The following is a 25,417-nucleotide window of genomic DNA, read 5'->3' as shown; positions in this document are numbered from 1 at the left end:
AATATGAAGATCAAACTGCACATCTACATATATGTGGGGAGGCGTAGGTACAGCCTCTGTATGCTCTTTTGCTAGTGATCAGTCTCTGAGATCCCTAATGATCCAGGTTAGTTGACTCTGTCTTTGTGTGGAGTTCCTATCTCCTTTTGGGGGAAGGCTTTATCTTTCTCCCAACTCTTCCATAAGAGTGCTGGAACTCCATCCACGTTTTGTCTGTTGGTCTCTACAGCCTTCTGAGTCAGCTGCTTGGTGGAGGCTCTCAGAGGACAGCTGTGCTAGACTCTGATCTAAAGCATAACAGAGTATCATTAATAGGGTCAAGGATTGGTATTTGCCCATAGGATGGGTCTCTAGTTGGGTTCATAATTGCTTGACCATTCCCACCGTCTCCGCTCTATTTCCTGTCCCTGCATTTCTTGTAGACCAGATACATTTTGGGTCAAAGGTTTGGGTGGGTTTTGATGTCCCTAGTGTCCTTATAGATCCACTGGGCTTCTTGCCTGGATAGAGGAGGTGGCTTCTTCAGGTTCCACATCTCCAGTGCTGTGAGTTGTGGGATGATGTCATACAGGCGAGGCAGGTACAAGATAGAATGAGGCCTGTCATTTGATGGAAGGAAGGATGGGGAGGAGAAAAGTTTGAGGGAAGAGGAGGAGACTGGAATAGAATGGAGGAGGAGACAGGAGAAGTCACCGAGAGAACATGGAGGCTGATGTTAAGATTCCATGCTGTACCTTTACAAGTTGTTATGAATGTTCTTAAGGGATGGATGTGTACAGGGCTTTGTATATTTAGGTGGGCAATTATATCTTATCAATTGGATCAGAGGTTACTAGGTTGTATGTTCTTTCTTGTGGAGAATTGAGGGTGGGAGAGTGTATGGCAACAGAGACACTGGGCTGCCATGGAGTAGGGATGTGTGTTTCTGGCAAGATATCTAGCAGGTATCTTGGGGCACTGCAGTGCTGGATCTAGTGGGGGATAAAAGAAAAACTTTTTTATAATTTCACGACAACAGTGAGTCACAGCTAAAGTCACCCCCATTGATTCTTGGGAGCCTCCCCTATTTCAGGTCTCTGGTACATCTTTGAGATGCTCCCCACTTTCCACCCCTTCCAGTTGCAGATTTTCATCCATTTTCATGGCCATTTTCTGGCCCTCACTCCTGTCTCTTTCTTTATCTGATCCTGAACCCCTGCTACCCCATTTCCTCTCCAGCCCGAGGTAATATCCACTTACAAGTGCATGTATACCATACATGTCCTTTGGGTCTTGGTTACTTTCATCTGCCTTTCTTAGCAGAGTAATATTAGTCATGGAATGAACTGGGAACTGTTTCCTCCTCGTTTATTTTCTGGGAGAACCCATGCATAATTCATGTTAATTCTTTAAGCATTTTATAGAGTTTATAGTGAAACCATTTGAGCCTATATATTTCTTTGAGGGAAGGATTTTAATTCTGAATTTAAATTTTCTAATAATTACACATCTAATCAAATAATTCATTTGAAAATGGGTAGATTGTGGCTTTTGTGTTTTTGAGGAATTAGCCCATTTTGTCAATATTAAGTTTACCCTGATAGAGTTGTTCATTTCTTTTTCCTTTTGTGTGTGTGTGTGTGTGTGTGTGTGTGCGCGCCTTGATGTCTGCAACATCTGGTACCTCTCACTTCACTGATAATATGAGCAATCTGCAATCTTTTTTTCTTCTTCTTTTTCCTTAATCTTGTTAAAAATCACTGATTTCTCTCTTTTTTTCTAACTTAAAATTCATTAACTTTGTCTCCTTTACTGTTGCTTTGAGTGTATTTTATTGTTCTTTACGTCAATCTCAATGTAGGATTTAGGTTACTGATTGAGGAATTTTCCTCTTCTTCAATATAAACATTTGTGCTACAAATTCTACTCATTGAACTGGCCTGTGTACCATAAACATAGACATGACTTTACATTTTCATTTTTATTCAGGTTCATTCATTTCTCCCTCAGATTGTCATTGATCTATGGGCTACTTATACATATGTATAATAGCCAAGTCTGGGACTTCCCTGGTGTCTTTCTGCTCCTGACTTTGCTTCAGTGTGTTAGACCCACACTGAGCCACATTCAGTGTGGCTCTACCTCAATGATTCTGTTGTCCAGCTTTCACCAGCTCAAGAGATGGTCTGCTGTGGTACATTTTCTACAAGGGATTGGATGTGCCCTGCCCTTGCTGGGTAGAGTGATCCAGTATTCATCAACTGCACTGTTGGCTGCTTCAGAACTGATTGTTCTCTGTTTAGTTGTTTGTGGAAGAAAAAGACTAGCCAAGAAAGTGATTTTGAAACCTGCTTCTGATATTGTCTGGTCTGTTTCTCCTTTATAGATATAATTTCTGCCTTGCATATTCTGCTGGCATGTTGTTCAGCACACAGTTATTAGGATTGGATAGCTATGTCTTCTGTGCATTAGCTCATCCACTGTTGTGCGTGTCCCTGTTCTGTCTCTGGTAATCTCTACTCTGCAGGTTTATTCCCATGATTCCAGGCTGCCATCTTTTAATGTATACATAGTGTAGTGTTTATCCATGTGCCCAATCTCATTCTTTCTATATGATTTTCTTAGAAAATTTACACGGGTAATATAAAGTTGAGTATTGAAATATTTTCTCATTGTTATATTTTAACACACTGACATTGAGTATAATGATTGACATTTTAAAGCTTCAATGTTGCCCTTCCCACTTCCTGTTTTTCTCCTTTCTTTCTTCCAGTGCTGAGGAAGCCCAGAGCCTCACACACAGGTTGAGTAGATGTGGTGTTGCTGAGCTTCACTCCCAGCTGGTTTCTCTTCTTATGTATCTGTTTGCTTTCTTGGGTTACTTTTATGTATTAGGAAATTCATTGTATCAGTAGCGCTTCCAAGTGTCTATCTTCAATACCTGGCTGCTTGAGATACTATGTTGCATGCACATGAGATACTATGTTGCATGTACGGGACTCAGCAGCTTGTTGGCCTCTTCTTTTATCCTTGTTTATGACTCTTGGCCTACCCTTTCACTGATAGCGTTGCCTTTGTCCATCCTTAGGAGAATATGGATGCTCTGAGGTGTGATTCCACTTTCAGACATGGGAAAAGCCGTGTAGTGTGAGCTGTGCACATTCCCTGTCCTTTCCTGATGCTCTGTTTCCTTCCTCCATCGCTTCCTCTGTATTCTGAGCAGTTATATAGTGGTTCTTTTAGAGCCAGTCTTTTGTGGTGGTGGAAACTTATTTTGTTCCACTTGAGAGTGTCTTATTTACCCCTCATTCCCGAAGGCCCCCCTGGCTGACTCAGACATGTTTACATTCATCTGCATTCCTTCCTGGCTGACATATTCAGAAGGTAGGGAGAGGCTCTTCTTATGGCACCTAAGACCTAGCTGCTTTCTGTGTCTTACCTTCTGATGATGAATCCTGTCATTGGGTTGACCTTTCCCACATAGGTAAGGGATCATTTGGGGCAGCATCAAGACTTTTTCTTTATAGGTTTTCAGAAATTTAATGATCGTGAGTGTCTTAGTTAGGGTTTTATTGCTGTGAGCAAACACTATGACCAAGGCAACTCTCATAAGGACAATATTTAATTGGGGCTGGCTTACAAGTTCAGAGGTTCAGTCCATTATCCCCAAGGTGGGAATATGGCACTGTCCAGGCAGGCATGGTGCAAGATATATTTTCTGAGACTCCCCACTTCCTCCTTTGTTTCACATCGGTTTCACAGTTACTTACTGAATATGTGGCTTCTTCAAACCTTTGTCTGACTGTTGCCATGTGTGTCATCCCATTGCTGGTGTCCCTTCACTCTGCTTGTACCAGTGAGGTCCCAGAGAAATCTGTGCTATTTCCTTTGAGAGCCTGGGTTCTATTTAAACTTTGTGATCTGACCAGCTTTAACTGGTGCTGTTCTGTGACATAGGGTAGGGCACTCTTTGCAGCAAACAGTTAGTGGGGGAGGCTCAGATCCCTCTGAATTTTTCTGCATCTAAGGATAGGGAGGTATGAGAATTCCAGCCTCTAGTTCTACCTTATATCATGGGTAGGTGCAGGATAAGCTGAGTGGTGTATGAAGATGCTTCATCATGGTGTAGGATGAAGTAATCCTAGGATTCCCAGCCAGGAAGTTGGGTTGAGAGATGGTACTTTCTTGTAGAGCCCATCACTGTCTGATACTCTTTGGTCTTTATGGGATGCCCTTCCCTGGCCTCAGACAGAGAGAACTAGCTGTATCTGGAGCTCTTTTGTCTGCTCCCAGGGCATTCATGGCTTGGTGTCTTTAGCTCCACATCTGGGCACATAGAGAAAGGGAAAGCTTTGCTGTAGGTTCCTTCTTCACAAGTTCTCTCCTGCCTCAGCCCTCTGTATCTACGATCTCTAGAAGTTGCCAGTCAGTGAACAGGAGACATTTAGTCTTCTACTTTCCTGCATGTAAATCATCTTCTCGCCTTTGTGCAGGTGGCCCTCTCTTCCAGGGTACTCTAGTTCTTTGTTAGTTCAGAGTGATGCTCAGTCCATTTCTTTCCCAACACAGAAATACTTACTTTTTGCTCAAACAAAGGCTTAGAAGTCTGGGCTGGTGTCTGGATCCCTTTCAGACTGCCTGTGCAGCTGACTCCACCCTGACCATCATGCTCCTGAAGCCCTGTCACAGGAGCTCAGCATATGTAGCACTGTGTCCAAGCAGTGTGCTCCTTGGATGACAGCTTGTGTGTGTTTGTGTGTGCTTGCGTGTGCATGGATTTATGTATCTTTATGTGCAGGCATATGTGGTACACATTTGTGTGCACAGGAAGCCAGAGGACAATCTCTAGTGTTATTTCTCTGGAGTAATCTCTGCTGTTTTATAAGACAGAGTCTGTCATTGGCCTGCTAGACTGTCCAGTGAGCCCTGGGAATCCCTGGGGCTCTACCTCCTTAATTCTGGGGTTCTAAGCATGTGCTCTCATGCCCATGCTTTTTAAATGTGGGCTCTGTAGATCAAACAGACCCTTGAATATGCAAGCTGTGCATTTTACCAACTGAGTCATCTCCCCAGCCCAGAAGATGACATTTTTAATGAAATTTTTTTTCATGCAAAGTTCCTTTATGCTCTCAAGTATCTGTTGCCTGATAAATATTAATGTTAAGACTGTCCTTGGGGATAGCATGTTTAAAATACGCTTGTTTTCTAAACCCAAAATGCTAGCTGTTGTGTTAACATCACAAAGTGCTTTCATTGAGAATGCTCCTGGGAATGGACAGAGGGGGGGACTCAGAAGCAAGCCCGGCCAAGGACTTGAGCTTCTGTTGCCTTCACCACAAAACACTGCAAGCTACAGGGACTGGGCTGAATTCCCTGCAGTGACTTATCTCCCACTGAGAGATGCTCTGAAGGACCTAGGGTTGAACCCAGAGTCTTCTTGATATTTTCACCATTGGGCCTCCTGGGATTTAGGATGTGCCAGACATTTGATTCTTACCATCTGTAAGCTTGAACAATTCACATTTTCATTAATAATACTTAAATATGTTCGTGAAAACCACTACTCTATACTTTAAATTTCATCCAGAGTGTATGCTGTAGGCTTCATTACCACACTAGACACACGTGCATATGCAGACACAAATATACACACATGTGCACATATACCTTCCCATGCATACACATATAGTCTCGTACGCATGATCATCACACATGAACACACATGCATACACATTTGCATGTATGCAAACACGTACATACACAGAGCTGTCCTGACTTAAAGGCTTTGTAACTTGTTTTTTTGCACAGAGCATAAAAATATACCTCTGTAATTATGTGATGCTTAGTGATTAGATAATTATGGATAATTGCATGGGGTAGCTCTAAGTGTGAAAGCGTTACCGTAAGATCTAAAATGTACAAATTGCATAATAATTATTCTTGGGAGTTATTTGGTAATTCTGAGCGTAATTATCATGTGATCCACAGTGCATGTAATTAATGCACAATCGCATGGATTTTTGCCTTCATAACTGCTTCCCCTTGTTATAAAGCTCTTTGTCACAACATTTGAGTGTAAATATAATGTAATTGGCTCTGAGATTTAGTACATTAAATCCACAGTAATTGCTTCACAAGAACCCTATCCAACCAAACGCTGGGCTCTCGGGCAGGATGGGTTAGGGAAAACAGTTGTTCCAATGTGATGTGGCACCCAGGTCAGCAGAACAGTGGGTGTGCTGAGCAAGGCAGTACAGCCAGCCGGTATGCTTGGCAACTACATGCACATTGATGAGGGGGCCATCTTCACTGCCGGTGAAACTAGCCAGGTAGACAAGGTCCATCTTCTGCATTAGAAAAGTCTCTCTTGGTTTCTGTTTCCTTTGTCTGCCAGCCAACACCTCATTCCACCTATTTTTAAAAGAATGGGGCAAAGCACTGACTGTCCTTTGTGTTTGGAGATTTAAGGAAAGCTACAGGAGATCTCACCAAACCTCACAAGGCCCCATGGTTTTCAGGAAGAGCAGGGGTCTGTAGGAGTCTGGAGTAAAAGTTTAGCCACATTTGCAAATTCATGCTTCAGGTTATTTTCCTTTCCCCACAGGTTTCACGTGGCAAGATGACTATACCCAGCGTGTGATCGCCCAGGAGCTTTCAAACCTCCCCAAAGCCTACCCATGGCATGAGGAGGCTTCCAGCCCGGCCAGGTAGGTGTGGGCATGGCTTCCTCCTCTTGTTCTCAGCCATAGCCATATCATTACGTTTGGTTACTTTTAGCAAAGCAACCCCCACCTCTTGGGTGTAGAATGGATACTCATGAGGAAGGGGACGCTCTGCAAGGGCATCTTTATCAGTGGAGCAGTGTGGTGCCGTGGACACTGAGAGGCACACGGCAGGTCTTTTCTTACTTGCCCTTGAGACCCTAGAAGAGCCCTGCACCTTCAGAGCCATGGTCTAGCAAGGTGAGGTTAAGGACTCTGGTTTCTTGCTAGGAAATTGTATTAACTACATTGCAATGAGCAGGATTAATTCAGAAAGTCGCGGTCTCTCTCCCAAAGCACAGCAGCCTTTATTGAGCAACGATTTGTTCTGTGCCATCTCATTCACCTGCACTTACAGCTGTAGGGTGATGACCTGGGAGTTCCACTCCCCATAAGTCATGAGATGAGAAACATTGCCCAAGGAGAAGCTACTGCGAGAATGAGCCTGGTCTGGCGTGCTCTACTCTGAGATTAAAGAACAGACCTTTGGGACTTTTCTCGAAGGCTTAGTTTGCACTGTCCTTTGTTTCCCTAAGCAACAGAAGAGTCCTGAACTAAACTTTCTGTGTGCATTGAGTGAGTCATAGCCCCAAGTCATCACAGAGGCCATTTCAAATTTAGTGGGGCCAACGGTAAAAAAACAGGCTAAAAGTGGGCACTTGGGTAGGACAGAGAGTCTGCGTGTGGTATGAATGGAGTCTCTGTGCTTCATACAGAGTGGATTAACATTCTTGGAGACATCCTTTATAAAGATACTTATGTATGTATGATGTATGTATATATGTATGTGTATGTTTTTCATCAAATTGTAGATGCATTTAAGAACTTAAAGATTTATAAAAATTAGTATAAATTATATAAAACAGTTCATTTATTATGCAGATGGTTATATATGTGTGAACATATATACTTATTATAAATCTTAAATATATCTTGATGGATACCGTGTGCCTAGACATCTGTCTTGAATGCTTACTTAATCATAAAGACAATGGCAGTGACTTTCTGTCATTTGTCTTGAGGAGTGTTTCTGTCTTTAGCTCAGAGAAGGCCTGAGGCAGGGTTTTAAAACAAGAACTTTCTGCTCTCCTGAATTCCTTCCTTCCTCCTGAGTGGAAGGGAATGAGCCCCATCATCCATCTCTAAGGACAACCAGAGCTTCTGGAGGACCTGGTTAGGTATCTCCAGACTCTTGTCCACTCTCTGAGCCCTGTCCCGTCAAGGAGGGTTGGCTTCTTGGCTCCAGTGTCCTCCTGGTGTCTTAGTCTTTGTTTTCAACCGACACCCGGGACATTGTCCATTATACAAACAGCAGAGGAAGGCCAGGCTCTTCTTCCTAGCTCCTTACTCAAGGCCCAGACTCCACTGTGTCAGAACCCTTTCTCCATACCCCCTAAGTCCGATACGAATTCCCCTCACTTTGACCATCTGACCTCTCACCTTTGTCTTTATCAATCTAGTAGATTCCCATTAGATACTGTGGGCCTTTGGGACTCCATGGAGACCCTACAGTTGGATCACAAGCCATAACACAGCCTGACCCCAGCTCCCTGTATTTTGACCCCTGTATCTTCCTCCCTGCCTTTTTTGGCTCCTAGTTCCCTGCCCCCTGCTTCCCATCCCGTTTTCTTCACCGCATCATTGTCACCTGTCAATTGCACAATTCTCCATTTTTACCCCCAAAGTCACCAGGAAACTTTCCTTTATCGTTGAAATGATCTATTCCCTGATATATTTAAACATCATCTTTCTTTGTACATAAGTCCCACAGTCTCTTATTGTGAGTGTCTTCAAAGAAAGCTGTCCCCTAGAGACTTGCAGGATGTTAGCCTAGTGCCCACGTGCTGCCCTGTCAGCCTGAAGAAACGGTTCAGCCCTGTGTGTCTATAATCCCTGTGACAGTTTAAACTTAAGTTCTCCTTTCATCTACTTAAAATAATTTTTAAAAAACCCTATTTCTCCAGTTTTCTTCTTTCTGTTATCTTTAGAGTTACTGTTTTTAAGTGTAGCTTCTTGAGTTAAGTTGGAGGATCTGGTTTACACTGCTTCTGAATGTGGCCTTGGCGTCACCTCCTCCTGAGCTTTTCTCTGTACACCTGTGACTGTCATCTCACATCTTTTTGGAACAATTAAGGCACATAACATGTTCCTTCCTCTCACATTTCTGTGCTTTAGCCTGAAAATTTGCGACCTAAATGCTATTGCTTTTCAGTCCACTGTTAGATTTGAACTCTTTAGCAAATTTGAGGTTTTTTGTGTGTGGCTCCATTTGTGCAATCGCTTTTCTGTTTCCAGTGGATGGCTCAAAAGTATATTTCTACCCACTATGTTCAGCATACACACTTACCTTTATAACTTTATGTACAATATGCCATGGTTTTAATTTCAAATACAAATGTCAGTTGCATTACGTGTGAGCTTAGGATGTCTTTGTTCATAGTTTGGCTTAATAAAATGCGTCAGGTGAAACCTCCTTTGTCATGGTCCCTCTTCTTCACCAGCATCGTGCTTTATGAGCACTGCATTCCGGTCCTGGACTGTCATTCTGCAACCCTGTCCAGATGCCTGGAGCTGTGACCATCCGGAGCCTGAGAGCCCCTGCTGTATCCCCAGCTTCTGCCTCAGGATGGTGCTGCTGCTCTCACTTTGCCTTTGCCTCCTGGTTAATATGTGGCCTCCTTTAAAACCTGACACTTGGACACTTTTGTTTGAAGTACAGGCTTCATAACCAATGCTTAACAGCTTCCGGGAGATGCGTGGGAGCCCAGCAGGGCGTCCACACCGCAGTGCTTGGGCCCCTTTCTCCTCTGTGCACTGTGCTTTGCCTGCATTTGTCTTCCTCGGCATTTTAAATAACTGTGTCTGATTGTAAATTCACAGATAGCCATCACCCCAGGTTTCCAAGCAACAGACTTATTCAATTATTAATTAAAAGAGCCCGTGTGTCCCCAATCCCTAGAGAGTAGGGGCCAGTTTCGCTCTAGCGTCTTCCCTTTCTACTCCATACACTTCCTTCCTGTTCTACCAGAGCCCATCCCACTAGCATAAGTTACAAAAGTCACTGAATTTATGAAAGAAGGGAAGGGTGAGGGACCTGCAATGTATCTGATCAAGAGTCCTTCAGGCTTTCCTCATTTCAAGTGGATTCAGAGCTGGGCAGATTCACAGGTGGTCATAGAATGGAGTTTGGAACTCTTTCTTACATGGCACTGATTTCCAGAGAGACAGAATAGCTCACCTCAACAAATCAGTGATTCATTCATAGTGAAGATAAGGCTAAATGTTGTGGGGTACACTGTGTGCCTCTTGTCCTGGTCCTTGGAGGCTGAGGCGGGGAGAATGAAAGCTCAAGACCAGCCAGAACTGTAGAATGAAACCCTGTCTTAGTCAGGGTTTTTATTCCTGCACAGACATCATGACCAAGAAGCAAGTTGGAGAGGAAAAGGTTTATTCAGCTTACACTTGCACATTGCTGTTCATCACCGAAGGAAGTCAGGACTGGAACTCAAGCAGGTCAAGAAGCAGGAGCTGATGCAGAGGCCATGGAGGGATGTTACTTACTGGCTTGCTTCCCCTCTCTTGCTCGGCTTGCATTCTTATAGAACCCAAGACCACCAGCCCAGGGACAGCACCACCCACAATGGGCCCTCCCACCCTTGATCACTAATTGATAAAATGCCCAACAGCTGGATCTCATGGAGGCATTTCCTCCTTTCTCTGTGGTAACTCCAGCTTGTATCAAGTTGGAACACAAAACCAGCCAGTACAGACCCTGTCTCAATTTCTTAAGAAATGGGAGAAGGAGGAGAGTTACAGGGTAGCTCAATGATAAGATGCTTATTAATATGTGCAAACTCTGGGCTCCATTTTCAGAGGAGATGGAGGGTGGAGAGACAAAGGACAGAACTTGGTCTTTCTTTGAGGATCCCCACTTGATCCATAAGCTGAGAGAGCGGCAGTCACAGCCGGCCATTTGTCTTCCCACACATATAAGTCTTAGAGGCCATGTGGTGCTCTGAATTGGACAGAGCCATGTGGGGATCAGCACAGGTTGTGTCAGATGTCCCTGTGAAGAGTGAGGCTTGCCACACACAGTATCACTATGAACCACGAAGACCTGGCTGTCTTCTGCAGATCTGAGATGGGAACTAGGTGGCTGGTGTACATGGGCACTGTCTCCACAGTCCATGTTGCTTGGCCCAGGTCCTGCATGTGAAGCCAAGTGACATGAGAGGAAAGTCGCTGAGTCCCCTTTGCCCTCCTTAGCTTCTTTTCATCCCACTGATTAAACAGCAAACTTTTAGCAGTATGTACAAGGGCAGAAAACACAGCACATTCCAGGGTGGGCACAAAACATGGAGTCCAGGGGTGAGAGACATTCGACCTTTTAGAAGGTGGAAATGTTCCCAAAAATTGTTGGCTGCCTTGAGCCAATCAATCTGGCAAAAGTCCATGTTGGTTGCTACAACATGGTATCCAGAGTGACGGTGGTTTCTCAGTAATCATGACGTACTGCAGAGCCACAAACTATGTCCCGTGCACAAAGGAGACACAGGCAAGACAAATAAGGACACTTAGAGGCACCTTCACGATCTGCCTCTGTCTGCATTGATTATCGATTGGTGAGAAAAAATAAAGTGCCAGAAGAATAAATAGACCAGCTAAATTACAATCTAATAACATAGAAAATGAAATTCCACCCATTAAGAAGTAGTCAGGAGAATTAGCTGTGGTTTGAGATGCACGGAACTCTGAACTACCCCATAAATTATGTGTTTGCCATTGGGCATGTAACACTAACTTTCATTCTTCTGAGGTAATTGGCGTCTAAAGCTTGCTACCTCAGTCTGTTTACCTAGACCTAGTCCTGGAGGTTTCAAACTTCTGTGCAATCTAATCTAGGCCCAGAATACTTTTCTTTGAAATTTGCTGCTGAATAAGCTCACCTCTTCTTGTTCTTTCTGAGTTCTCTCTGGCTGGTTCCACTCAGCAGTTCTAGCTCAAACTCCTTTCACAAGCTGACTGACTGAAGCTGGCTTCTCTCAGTTTCTCCTGAATTGCTCTGCGTGGTCTCAAACTAACTCTAGCAATCTTTTTTGTTCTTCTGGTTCCTTCTCATTCTCTGGCTTACTCTGTCTTCACCTGTGTCTAACTTTTTCTCTCTTTAACCTGTCTCTGTAAGACTTTCCCAGTAAGACTCCCTCTTCTCCTTTTCTCTGTCTACATTGCTCCCTCAAGTAACTTCCCTTTCCTCTCTCTTCTCATGACTCATCACTTTGTCTGCCATGCAATTAGACATCACTTTCAAACATGAGTGCTTCCTTCTACAAACTTTTACCTCAGTTGTTTGGGATTAAAGTTGTGTACTAAGAGTGTGCCTGTATTCTAGGCAGAGGGGTTAAAGGCGTGTGCTAAGGCTGAGTCAAACTCCAACTAGAAACAAGTTTTTCCAGTGAGCAACGCAATCTTGGAGTTCACAGTGTGATCAAATGTCCTGTACCAAGGGCTGGTTTTACTTTTGTTTTCAGACCTGTCTAACACTGTAGTCCAAGCTGGCCTGGAGACCATGGTATTTCCTCCTGCCTTAGATTCTAAGTGCTAGAATTACAGACATTGGCTGCCCTACCTGGTGATAGGATGAGTTTTTCACACGAGAGAAACAGAGATGGGAAAAGGTTTGATGAATCTCAGCTTCAGGAGACCTTTTCCTTCAGGTATGAGTCTGGCTGCCATTTTACACCCAGGGCATGCATGGATCCGATCAGGGCCACTGGCCTTTGCTCCCTTCAGCCCTCTCTTGTATTTAGGGTTCAAGTCTCTCTCTCCAGGCCTCTCAAAGAACAGGGTGTGTTTCTGTGAGTTGTGGCCAGCCCTGTGCCGTGTTCACTAGAATCTATTCCTTTCTGTGCTCTGGTGCTTGGGATTACGCCTCCCTTTGTCCTTCCCTCCTCCAACATTCCAACAAGTGTCTACTCATCCTCCATCCAGGTCGGCCATGTGAGAGATGATATGTGTTTTATTTTTTTTAAATGTCCGGTTTATTTCATTTAGCATGTTCCCTTGTTGGTTCCATCTACCCTGCTGCGAAGGGTAGGATTTCATTCTTCATGGCTGATTGGCAGTCCGTGGCGTATGTTTATTTGTTCACAGTAGATACCTAGATTCATTTCCTACGGTGGCACTTGTGAATAGAGCTGCAATCAGTATCGGCTACAGCATTTCCTGGGCACGTGATCCCAGTTCCTCTGGACGAATATCTGGGAGCAGATGAGGAGATTCCACGGCAGTCCTACTTTCAGACTTCCTGGGACCGTCTGTATTGTTCCCCATCACGATTATACACATCTACATTCTCAGCAGCAGTGCGCAATGTGAGAGTGCCTTTGCCACATCCTCACCAGTGTTTGTTTCTGTATCTTGATAATCCCTATTCTAATGGGTGAGATGATATTTCACTGTAGTTTTTGACTTGCATTTTCTTGCTGGAATTTTAAATATATGCTGGCATCACCAATGATAGTAGCAGCTTGCTGCCTGCCTGTTTACTTTCTTTCTTTCTTTCTTTCTTTCTTTCTTTCTTTCTTTCTTTCTTTCTTTCTTCCTTCCTTCCTTCCTTCCTTCCTTCCTTCCTTCTTTCCTTCCTCCCTTCCTTATTTCCTTCCTTCCTTTCTTTCTTCCTTTCTTTCCTTCCTTCCTTCTTTCCTTCCTCCCTTCCTTATTTCCTTCCTTCCTTCCTTATTTCTTTCCTTCCTTCCTTCCTTCCTTCCTTCCTTCTTTCCTTTATTCCCTTCTTTCATAATCCTTTCCTTCTCCCTGCTTCTTTTTACTCTTCTCCATCTTCCTCCTTCTCTTCTTCCTACCCTTCTTGCTTTACAGCATAGGCTGGTCTTCATCTTCCAGTCCTCCTTCCTTAGATACCCCTTGAAAATCTGTCTTGTCACATGAAACATCAGCTGGTACCTGACTCTCAGTTAACTTTTATGTGAGGAATTTATAATGAGTTATATCCACTTAAAACCCCAGTACATTTTCTAAAGTATGTCTAGGTCACAGTAGAACCCCAAGCGTGACATGAAGTGGTCATGTTGGGATGAAGCGCTGCTTCTCTCGTCCACTACAGGTGTGACATTGGCAATGTTCCAGGTAGTTCTGCATCGTCCTCTGGCTCATGCCATCCTCCCAGAAATGCCTCTTGGGAGGATGGTACAAGTAATTTTCTGCATCTGATTTTGTTCAAAATGTAGTATTGAAGGCTTTGGAAAGACATACATGGACAAACACACACACACACACACACACACACACACACACACAAAATTGAGGTACCCTTAACCTATTACTCCAATATATGAAACTGTTTTTAGGATTGAAATAATGTATAATAATACATTATTATATATAATAATGTATATAGTAATTCTACTAGGCACAGGGGGTCACTAAATGATCTTAAAAGACCATCCAGGATAAAGGAGTCATTAAGTGATCTTACAAGTTTATCTACTGCAGGAGAGAGAGTTCACCAAATAGATTCTTTAAGGGAATGTTAGCCTCTATATCTTATGTAAAATTCAACTGAATTTCATGTTTAAACTTGTGCCTTATCCTCAAATATCTCACTGTACCTATGCAAATATCACTCAAATCCAGAAGTTCCCAAGCCTCAAAGTATTTTAGACAAGGGATATGCATCCTGGTGAGATGCTTTGGGTGTCAGACATAAAACACCAGCCAAGAGAGCATCTTGAAAGAAGAGAATGTATTCTATGGAACCTGACATTAAAACCCAGAACCTGCTACCCAGGACAGTGTTCTGGGGCTCACTTGCACAGGAATCAGTCTCTTTTACCTCCTGTTTGTACATACATATTCCTCTCATATACAGAGTATGGTAGGAGCAGCATGTGGCCACAGCCAGATAGATCTCTTAAGAGTAGACTTTTGTTCTTTGTAGTACAGTTCTTGCTGTTAGGATAGAAGGTGGTACAGGGTAGTCTGTGGTGAAGAAGACATTTCCCCTAGTTCTAAGAAAGCCCACTGACAGCAGGTAGGAAGCAAAAGTGACTGAAAACTTGTGTGGACCTGACCCCTGGTCACCATCTGGAGCCCCCAGAGGCTGTATGGGTTGTTAAAATCCATAGACTGGTCTCCTGTGAGGGAAACAGTTTCATTTTTCTGGGGCCTGGTCCATATAATAGTGAATGATGTGGTGCCAAGCCAAGACCCTGAGCAGTTAGGAAGACCTACAACAGCTATAGCAGCATAAAGCTTGAATCTAGAAAGTGCACATAGTGGCTTGACTGAGGTGGGCCATGGTCTCACAGGCACTGTAACAGGGGTCTCAGGAGCCTAATCTTACCCCCACCCCAGACAGGGCCTTCTGAGTCTTTAGAGATGGCTGTCTTGAGAGAGGGGGATGCTGATGGCTAGACTAGGATGTAAGGTTGGGCAACCAGATCCTTTCAGAAGGCCACTTTGTAGGGGACACAGCTGGGTGACAACATTCTTTAAGGGAACTTGTGTTATTTCACTCGGGTAAATTTTATGTTCTGTGAAGTAGGAGTTCTCAAACATATAATCTGACAACTTTTGACATTAGCATGCGAGTGCTAGGAACACAGGTCAATAAACAGAACATTTCAGTCATCCAGAGTTCTATTTATGCCTTGCGCACAGCCCTCTCTCCAGTGCTATACTGGATGTGTTTGTAGATGAGTTTCCTATAATCATGAACCTTGTGATGGGTTCCTGAGATACTTGACCTCACTAGGCTGCATCTGATGCCAACGGTACATTCATTCTTTATAAATCATAAATAGTATCCATTGTGTGAAGACCTTTCCATTCACCTACCCTGCTGTGATAGGATGGGTATTGGTTATGCTCTGTTTGAGACTCCGAATAACTGGTCAAGGTAGAGCAAAAAGGACACCTTCTTATTCTACATGAAGCAAACAAATCAAAGGACAACAGGCTCTTTAGAAACAAGGGTACTAGCCTGTGAGTCAGAGAACAAGCAGTAACTTTCTGATGTCCCAAGTCGTCACTCATGGGAGTAAGTTGGCTGAAAACAGTGGGGGCTGGGTACCTGTCAGCACTCTCCACAGAGAGGCACTCAGTGTTACACATTGGCAAGACAGCAAGAGCTGTGCAGGGAAGACCTTGGAAGTACGTGTAATCACCGTGAGCACTGAAAGTGCCCACCATATCTTGGGGGATTGGGGATATCCCACCATGTGGTGCACCAACCTTTTCATAGTGTTCAAGGTGTTGCCTCCAAAAAAGGACCATCATTTGAGATCAAGCTGCAGAGATTTCAGGCTTCTAGAGGAATAACTTGTAGAGGACTGCCACTGTACTCACCTTACAGGTAAGACTTGAAGGGTAGAACTGTTCTCAAGTCCCCTCAGCAGGATATGAGGGGAAAGAGACTAATGGCAGCTAGGCATAGTAATACCAGCACTGGAAAGACCAAGGAAGAAAGTCATGAGTTCAAGCTTCCAAACCAACTAAATAGCTACACACATCTTTACAACCACAGCAACAACAAAAGCAGCAATGAAAAAGAAAAATGTTATGGAAATACATGAATATATATCACCCAAAGAGAAAAAAGTGCAGAGTGTAGAATCCAATCAAGGGTTACTAAACAGAAGAAGAGGCAAGAAAGTGAGACCCATGAGTTCAGATGGAATGATACAGATGCAAAACGTGGGAGAGGAGAAGAGTGCATGCTAGGCTAATAGCAAGGAAGATGCATGTACAAAATTCTAGCAAACTTAGAGATATAGCAATAAGAAGACAGAGAGAAGATATAGCAAAGCAAACAAACATCACCAGTGAGTTCAGAGATATCCAGGGACCAAATATGCATGAAGACAGAGCCTCAGGGAGGGGAAGAGAGAAGTATTGATAAAAAGAAAAAGCCATTTGCAGAAGACCAAAATTGTTTCCACATGATGAAAATGATAAATCCTGAGATGCACTGTATTATTTATTTCTCCGTTTTTGTAATAAAACACCATGACCAAAGGCATCTGTAGTGAAGGGGAAGTTTATTGTGGCTTATGGTTCCAGAAGGAAAGTCCATAAACATAAGCCAGAGCATGGACCCCGAGTAGGGTGATGCTATAAACTCTCAAAGCCTATCTCCAGTGAGGTCGTTCCTCTAGCAAGGCTGTAGCAGCTACAGCAGCATAGCCTACCCCCAGAGTACTACTAATTGGTGATGTGTAACAACACTTTTCTTGGGGAGATGCAACACACACGTGCAAACACACACATACACACACACATACACACACACACACACACACCACCACCACCACCATCATCACTGTCACCACTGCCATCACCACCACTATAGATATACACATGCGCACATATGCACATGCACACCTACTTACTCCAGATAGTGATCCCCATATGGATACCACCAAAGTTTAACTTGGTGAACCTTTGAGTTACTTAGAGGAATATGAGCAAGAGGTTACTTAGAGAAGCAGGAATGACTTACCAGACAGCTGCATCATCAAAGCTCACCCCAGCATGGGTGATAGTACATGACACTGGTATCCTGGAGCTCATTGCATAGTCTGCAGGCAGTTTAATAGGTTGGAGAGTGTTCTTTCTAGGTAGCTCAGTTGGTCTCAACATTTTCCAGGGAGCTCAGCTAGTGGTCTTCTTCCAAGTAACTGGCTAGGTCTAAAGAATCCTTTTGGAAGCTTGGCTTGCTTGAAAGCAACTCTCAGCAGCCTTTATTGAATACTGGGGAAGGAGAAGCCTAGTAGATCTGGTCAGTTTCAGGGACTTCCTGAAAGTATTTGGAGTTGCTTTACTACCATGTCAAGGAGCTTTCCAACAGAATGGAATGTTTCAATCTCTTGAGGAAACTGTTATACAATATGTGCAGACCAAGTGTTCAGATACCTGAGTCCATGAGAGACATTTCTCATTTAAAAAACTACACCTAGGATGCTGTATGACTCCCCCAAGTAAAACAATATGAAAAGCCAAGACATGTTGTAATCAAATTGCTCCAAACACAGCAAGAGAGCAGGAAGGAAGAGGGGGGAAGGTTGTGTGGTTGCTGGTTGCTCTTGGTCAAAAGCAAGAATGCACTGGGTATAAAAAAGAAGATCAACCCAGAGTTCCACATGCCTCAAAGCACCTTTCAAATGCAATGGTGTACTTAATATTTTCTCAGTGATCTAGGAGCTGAAGCAAATTTCCTGTCATAACTGGGAGAGGAGGCAAGGAAGCCAGGCTGATGCATTGGGATGCATACCCCAAAAGCCACTGAGCACCTGGGACCTGCGGTTCCACCAGGGACCTGAGGTTACACCTCGCTATTTCAATCTCATGCAGAGTCAACCGATTAAACAACATACGATGCATTGTGGGGCTTGTCTGAACTGTAAAATTTAATTTGTGGCAACACAGACGGTCACACACAAGATAGCAGGGAGAAAGCCCACAGACTTACTATACTTGTTTCCTGTAGGTCACCTGAGCTGACTGTCACTCACAGGCACCTGTAACAGGCTCAGTTACAGGTGAATACTATGCACTGTAAAGCAACCGCTTAGAATTATGACTAATGAGCCAATGAAAGGAATGTCTATAACTACAGAAATTCCCAGTGAACACCAGCACTGAGGAACCAAGTGAAGAACACAGATAGAACAGTTTTAGAGTCTTGCAACTGCACATTTGAATTTAGCTGCTTGGTGCCACAGCCCTGGTGATGTCACCTCCTTGCCCAGCAGAGATCTGAGAGGTCTGAGTGAGCCAGGAGGGGCCATGCCTGAGTTGGGGTAGGGATAGCCTCTGCTTCTGCTTCAGAAAAGTCTCAGCTGGGAGTTCTCCCCTGGGGCAGAGGGAGAGGAGATGGGCAGGTTCTCTCTGCTGGGATCATGCTACAGGGCAGAGCCAAGAGCCTGCTGGGGGCTTCGAGGTATGGAGGCAGAACTACCAGAGGTCTGAGGGAATGTGGGCTAATGGTGGCTGACACTGGGCATTTGGGAAGGTTTCTGGAGGCAATATGGTGTGGGCAGTCAGGGCCCAGAGTAGCTCAGAGGATCTGACCTATTTGACTAATCCCCATCTCCTTTCTAGACATAAACAAGGGGCTTAATGAATCGAAAGCCCGAAAGTAATCAGAATTCAGAGCATTCTGTCAGCATTGCCAGCCATTAGACGCAGTCTGCTAGAGAAGTCTTCGACTCTTATTAGCAGTGTGGTTTGTGTATGTGGTTTTAGTCCTGGCTCATCGATGAGCCTGCCTGCATTTCATTCCTCCATCAGAAGGCATCCTCATTGGTGGAACAGGCACTAGTGCGGAAGTCAGAATGCTCAATGCAGCTGGCCTGCTGCCCACACAGGCTGCAAGGCAGATGGGGTTCTTGCTGGGAGGGACCTAGGAGGAGCATGGGGTCAGCCATTGGTTAATTGGTCAATGTCTTCTTGACATCCCTCCCCTCCCACCTCTATCATGGTATTCCACACGGGTCTTCAAGTTGTAGAATCTCTGTCCCATTGTCCTGGCTTGTCTAGACCATGTTCAGGATCCGTGATGCCTGGCCACTCCTCTGACACCTCTCTTACAGCTGCCATGGCTCTTGCTGACTTCTAACGCCGTCACATTCGACTGTTCCTACAAGCTATCTGTAGGTTTGACTGTTCTCTGAAGTTGTGAATTCTTTGGGCTTGACCTTGCTACCCTTACACCCTAATATACCTACAGGGTGAACCCCACACCCAAGGTGTTTATAGCTTCAGAATTCTCTTCCTGGACATAGATCTCTTCACAGGACCATCTGATTGCAGAGTGGCTGCTACTCGGAGCCTGGGAACTGCAATAGCATGCCACAAAGTTAGTGTGAAGTGTAAAAACAGTCACTTTGTAGGTCAGGAGTCATTTATGGCACACCTGTGCTAAAACAGAGGTGGAGCTAGCGATCCTGGACCTTGCTGGGGTGGGGGTGGGGCAGGTCATGCCTGACTCTTCCACAGAGCTCACAGAATTTTGTGGGGTTTAAAGTACCCTTTGCCTTTTCCATAGACTCTCTTTGCCTTCCCCCCCATGTCTGTATCATGTCCGCCCTCTCTCTGGCTGCCTTTCTCAGCACTTCAGACACTTCTTTGTGTATGTATAGTTCTGGTGATTGAGCCGGGAACCTGAAGTTAGGTACCCACACAGTCACTGAGCTACACCTCTATCCCTTTAAAACTTTTAAGGACACTTACAGTTGATGATTGCTGAGGATGGAGGGATAATTCTTTCCGGCGTTGTGGTTCCTGAGAGGTTACCCATGTTCCATTAGGACTAGCTGATATTGCACTCCTGATCATACAGGTAGTGCTAAGTGGACTCTGAAAGTCTTAGTTGGGTTAGCATTGATGTGATAAAACACCATGACTGAGAGGAACTTGGGGGAGGAAAGGGTTTATTTTACTCACAGTTCCATGGACCAATTCATCATTGGAAGCCGTGAGGACAGGAACTCAAGCAAGGCAGGAACCCGGAGGCAGGAGGCCATGGAGAGGTTCTGCTTACTGGCTTCTCTTGGCTTGCTCATAGACGCCAGTACCATCAGCCCAGGCATGGCACCGCCCACAATGCCACAATGGACTGGGCCCTCCCATACCAATCATTAACTAAGAAAATGTCTTATAGGCTTGTCTACACCCTGATCTTATGGAGGCATCTTCTCAAGCGGGGTTCCCTCAGACGACTCTAGCCTGTGTCAAGTTAACATAAAATTAGGCAGTACAGTGACTTTTAAAGAAAAGCAAGCTGGGCCATTTAATCCCAGTGCCTTTAATCCCAGCTCCCAGAAGATAGAAGCAGCTGGATCTCTGTGAGGTTGAGGCCAGCCTGGTTTACAGACTGAGTTCTGGGACAGCCAGGGCTACACAGAGAAACCCTTTTTTGTAAGATCAAAATGGAAAGAAAGAAGGAAGGAAGGAATAAAATCAAATGAAGTTGGGAAGGGAAAGTAGTGGGAGATATAAGGTACAGAATTGTGTGTGGATTTGATTAAAAATATGCATGCATGTACGGGATTCTCATTTACTTCCTTTAATTTGAACATGAACTCATTAAGTTACTTGAGCTGACACCAAACTTTTCCGTTCCCCTGCTTCAGCTTCTTGAGTTCATGCTTCAGGTGGTGCCAGTAGTGGGTGCCTTTTTGTGCTCCGTGTTTATCTGTCTCATGTCAGCAATGTCACAGGACACCGTGAACAGTGTGTTATACATGAGTCCTGTTGGTCCACTCACCAGCCCCCCCCCAACAGTTCCACTGCATTCCTCCAACTGTGGGAACAGTGAGTCCAGGCTCCCTAAGAAACAACACTGGTCAAGGAGATGCCGAGGTGTTGACTATCAGCTCACTGTACGGCTGCACCCTTGCAGGCCACTGAGACTATGCACATACCATGCTCCCACCTGTCCCCACCTCAGGCTCAGCATGGTTGAGTCACTGTTCTCTTTGCTCTTCAGGTCCTTACAACAGAATGCGGATAATGAAAAATGGTTCAGTCTGGAGAGTGAGGTGGCCCTGGCCAAGACCCTTCGGCGCTATCTGCCCTACCTGGAGCTTCTGTCCCAGGCCCCGACGGCAAATGCACACCCCAGGGTAGACCACGAGACGCGTCCAGTTAAGGTGAGGTTTCAGACTACTCCTCATGGCTGGAGTTGCCCTTTACCTGTTTGTGTGTTGTTTGTAGGGTACGGACGTCTTAGCAGAGTGAGCGGTCCTAGTTCTCAGGCTCCCTGCAGCTGTCCTCCTGACCACAGGCCCTGGATAGTATTGGAAGGGTAAGGCTGCATGCAAGGAGGTTCTGGATCCTGGCGCTGTGCTAGCTACATGCACCACTGCAGGAAATCTAGTGCTAAGAACTCAAGAAACAGCTCTGTTTCCAAATGTAGGAAAATTGTTTAGGATAGGTGTGGAGACATAGCCCAGAAGACAAGAGGACAAGGTCATTTAAACATGGCTGGAGTTAGGTCTGGTACCTGGCTGGCTTGTTTTTAACTCAGCAATCTCTACATCCCTGGAGATTTCTAGTTTCTGGTAACGTCACTGGTGTGGATATCTCAGAACAGCAGAATGACTACTGATCTAGGATAAAGTATCAAGATGACATGGTGCCCAAAAGAGTAAGACTTTCGGGCTTGGGCTCTAGACAAGTGTCCGTCTGTCAAGGCAGGCTTAAGCACAGGACAATCTCCATGCTATTCAGAGCCTGACTTGCCAGCTAGGTCCAAGGTACAAAGTGAGAAACTGGTGAGACTTCTCATTTGGAGGCAAAAGCTTCTCAGATTATGAAGGTTATAACAAGTACGGCTGTTAGTGGAATGAATGGTCCTTGCTCACTCAGTCAGATTGTCAGAGCTAGCTTGCTTTGGAGATGGGTCACACTTTAAAGGAATCATTAGGACTTCAGTGGGCTTTTAAGGTGTCAAAGTATGGTCACCAAGACATTTTCAGTGGCGTTTGCAAGCAGGCCTTGCCAGACTTTTAATTGCCTTCAAGGGGGGTGGGGTCTGGATTCCAGGAGAAGTCAGTTTGGAGCCTGAGAACCAGCTCATCTCTAAGGGTGAGAGTGGTGGGCAAGTCAGACTCCCTGGTGTGTGTGGTAGGCCTTTCACAGGCACAACAGCTCTTTGTAATAAATGTCCACCATGTTACCTCATTGGGTTGTGTTTTCTGTCTAAGACTGTAATGTGTTGCTAAGCACCGAGGGACATCTGGAGATTTTCCCCGAACCCACACCAAGGTTTCCTCAGTCCTAAGCATTCTCAGTCCTGATATACCTATCATATATACATAGCATACACCTATCATATATACATAGTATACACCTATCATATATACATAGCATATACCTATCATATATATATAGCATATACCTATCATATATACATAGCATATACCTATCATATATACATAGCATACACCTATCATATATACATAGCATACACCTATCATATATACATAGCATATGCTTATCATATATACATAGCATACACCTATCATATATACATAGCATACGCCTATCATATGTACATAGCATATGCCTATCATATATACATAGCATAGCCTATCATATGTACATAGCATACACCTATCATATATACATAGCATACACCTATCATATATACATAGCATATGCCTATCATATATACATAGCATACACCTATCATATATACATAGCATACGCCTATCATATATACATAGCATACACCTATCATATATACATAGCATACGCCTATCATATATATATAGCATACGCCTATGCTATGAGTCCAGCACCAGCATCTGACTCCCTGAAGATACTTGAAGCTTTCCCCATGTAGGATGATAGCACCATTTGCTCTGCTAGAACAAGGGCTCCTCCTGACAGGTGCCAGATTTTTCTAGATGTTTCTGTGGGCTCTGGACCCATAGAGAGGAGGAGCAGTGGCAAGTGCTCACATTCCCCACAGCCAAGAAAGAGCAGTTGGCAAGGGGAGCTGGCACTGAGTATGGCCAGAATACCATGACACCAGTACCACTCACACAAAGTTGGCTCCCGGGTTCCTTGAAACCACCACTCAGCAGGATGACCTCACACCCCAGGTAGTCACAACAGTGCCAGTAGATGCCTATAACCCAATCTTTTTACCCACAGCTGTTATTTCCCTTCAAAAGCAACCCAGTGTGAACTAATGGGCACTATAATCGTCCGACTGGGTGGCCATTTCAGAGCAATGGCTGTGAGTTATTCAGGCTCCGAGCGCTGGGGGGCACTTCTGACTCACACATTTTCCCCTCTGTATTCAGATGGATGTTTCTTCATATTTTTTTTAAAAAAATGCGTGGAAGCCCGGAACTCATTATTTTCTGTTGAGTGCTTAAATGAGGAGAGAGCTGAGTCACATTTCTAATGAGCAGTGTCTGCACAAAGCACAGAAGTGCAGCAGCAATCCAAGCTGCCGCAGGGCTCGCTCGGCAGTCAGCTGGGGACTGGGGGCTTCTCCCGCCCCTCCCATCGGGTGACAGGCTATCTTGGTAGCAATTTAAACTGTAGCCATTGGTGGTGTTTCAACATGCATCCAATTTCTAGTGAATTGTTTACAAATCATAGGTCTTTCCCCCCCTGTCTATCTATCCTAGAGAATCTGATTCCAGCACAGACAGAATTTTGAATGTATTCTCTTTGAGACTGTTGGACTGATCACCTCATAACAAAAACCATGGGGAATAGGACTTCAATGCTCCTCCTAAAGAAGCGTGGCCGGGAGCCACTCTGACACATGCATTAAGCACACAAGTATAACTAAATCCACACTTCCCCTGTTCCTGTGTTGTTAATGGGGTGCCCACCTTCTTGCTTTATTGACCAGAGCAGCACTGGTTCAAAGTCCTTGCAGGTGCTTTGCACAGCATTAACATGCTCCAGTTATACCCACAGAGCACCAGTACGTCCCCATTCCACACATCACGGAAGAGGGTCAAGCTGAAATTCATTGCTTGCTTGATTTATTTTTAGAAACCTTTTGAGAACATATTTAATATAAATATAAAATAATGGGCTCTGAGAAAGACAAGAGACTGACCATGCCCTTCAGAATTTTCAGTCATATTTTGTAAAAGAAACACCAGACCCAAAAATGTAGTTGAAATGGAGTTAAGTACGGTGATGAGATAAATATTCAATGTTAAGGCCAGCAACAGGATTGTTAGGTGAACCGGGGGTATCCCAAGTGATGAGACAGCTAAAGGTCAACTGTTGAACCTGTTTGTGGTTTAGGGACATCCACTACCACCCATAGCATGGCAATTAGATGAGCTGCTGTTCTGTTGTTCCCAAGAAACCCCCCAAGGCTAAAGATGAACAGAGTCCTAAGGATTTGGGGCTCTACAAATTGGAACAACAGGTAAACCTCCAGAGTAGGGAAAGGAGCTCTATGGGGACTTCTGGGAGCATCTGTTATAAGTAGAGGCTTGTCAAGAGCTAGCTGTGTTGGGGTTGGGGTTTAGCTCAGTGGTAAAGCACTTGCCTAGCAAGTGCAAGGCCCTGGGTTTGGTCCCCAGCTCTAGAAAAAAAAAAAAGAGCTAGCTGTGCAAGATGAGGGACCTGCTCAGGGGACCAGAGAAACCCAACCAGAATCACATCCTCTGTGAGCACAATGCAGGCACTCAGACCAGGGCACCTTAGAGAAGATGTGAGAAAGATGGGGGTGGATGGGATGGGAGGTCTGAACTACTTAGACCGGCAATGTGAAGCTGATTGACACCTGCGTATTTGGAGATTGGATGAAGTTTAGAAGTCTGGCCACACGTTTTGATAGGGTGGAGGACCTGGAACTACAAAATAACTTGAAAAGTTCAACACACATCTCCCTAGGTTCCAACCACTCCATCTCTTCTTATGATGAATTAAAGCATATGTCCATTCAAAAAATTTGCCCAGGAATTTCTGCGGTAATCTTAATAGTAGAGAGCAGCACTAGAGCTAACAGAAATGTCTGCCAACATGTGAGCAGGCAAACGGGACAGACCATTAACAACGAAGTATTAAGGCACGCAGCAACAAGCAGCACAGACAAGTCTTTAAATGGTGGACGGGAGACACGAAGCAGTGGGTAACAGAAGCAGATCATGGTTGCATGGGGATGTGTAGGG

At 44.5% G+C, this 25,417-nt stretch overlaps 1 protein-coding gene across 1 annotated transcript in view; it reads left to right on the top strand.

Moving 5' to 3' along the window:
• The window catches only part of Ptprn2 (protein tyrosine phosphatase receptor type N2), a 725,488-nt gene that overhangs the window by 267,331 nt on the left and 432,740 nt on the right, over positions 1-25,417 (top strand). The window contains exons 4-5 of the mRNA XM_032908352.1: positions 6,584-6,686; positions 21,247-21,409. Of these exons, the coding sequence (XP_032764243.1) occupies positions 6,584-6,686; positions 21,247-21,409 (266 nt within the window). The remainder of the gene's footprint in view (positions 1-6,583; positions 6,687-21,246; positions 21,410-25,417) is intronic.

This window comes from Rattus rattus, chromosome 7, assembly GCF_011064425.1.
Source record: "Rattus rattus isolate New Zealand chromosome 7, Rrattus_CSIRO_v1, whole genome shotgun sequence".
Classification (NCBI taxonomy): domain Eukaryota; kingdom Metazoa; phylum Chordata; class Mammalia; order Rodentia; family Muridae; genus Rattus; species Rattus rattus.
Note: the sequence above shows the minus strand (reverse complement) of the source record. Positions and strands in the feature narration are given on the sequence as shown.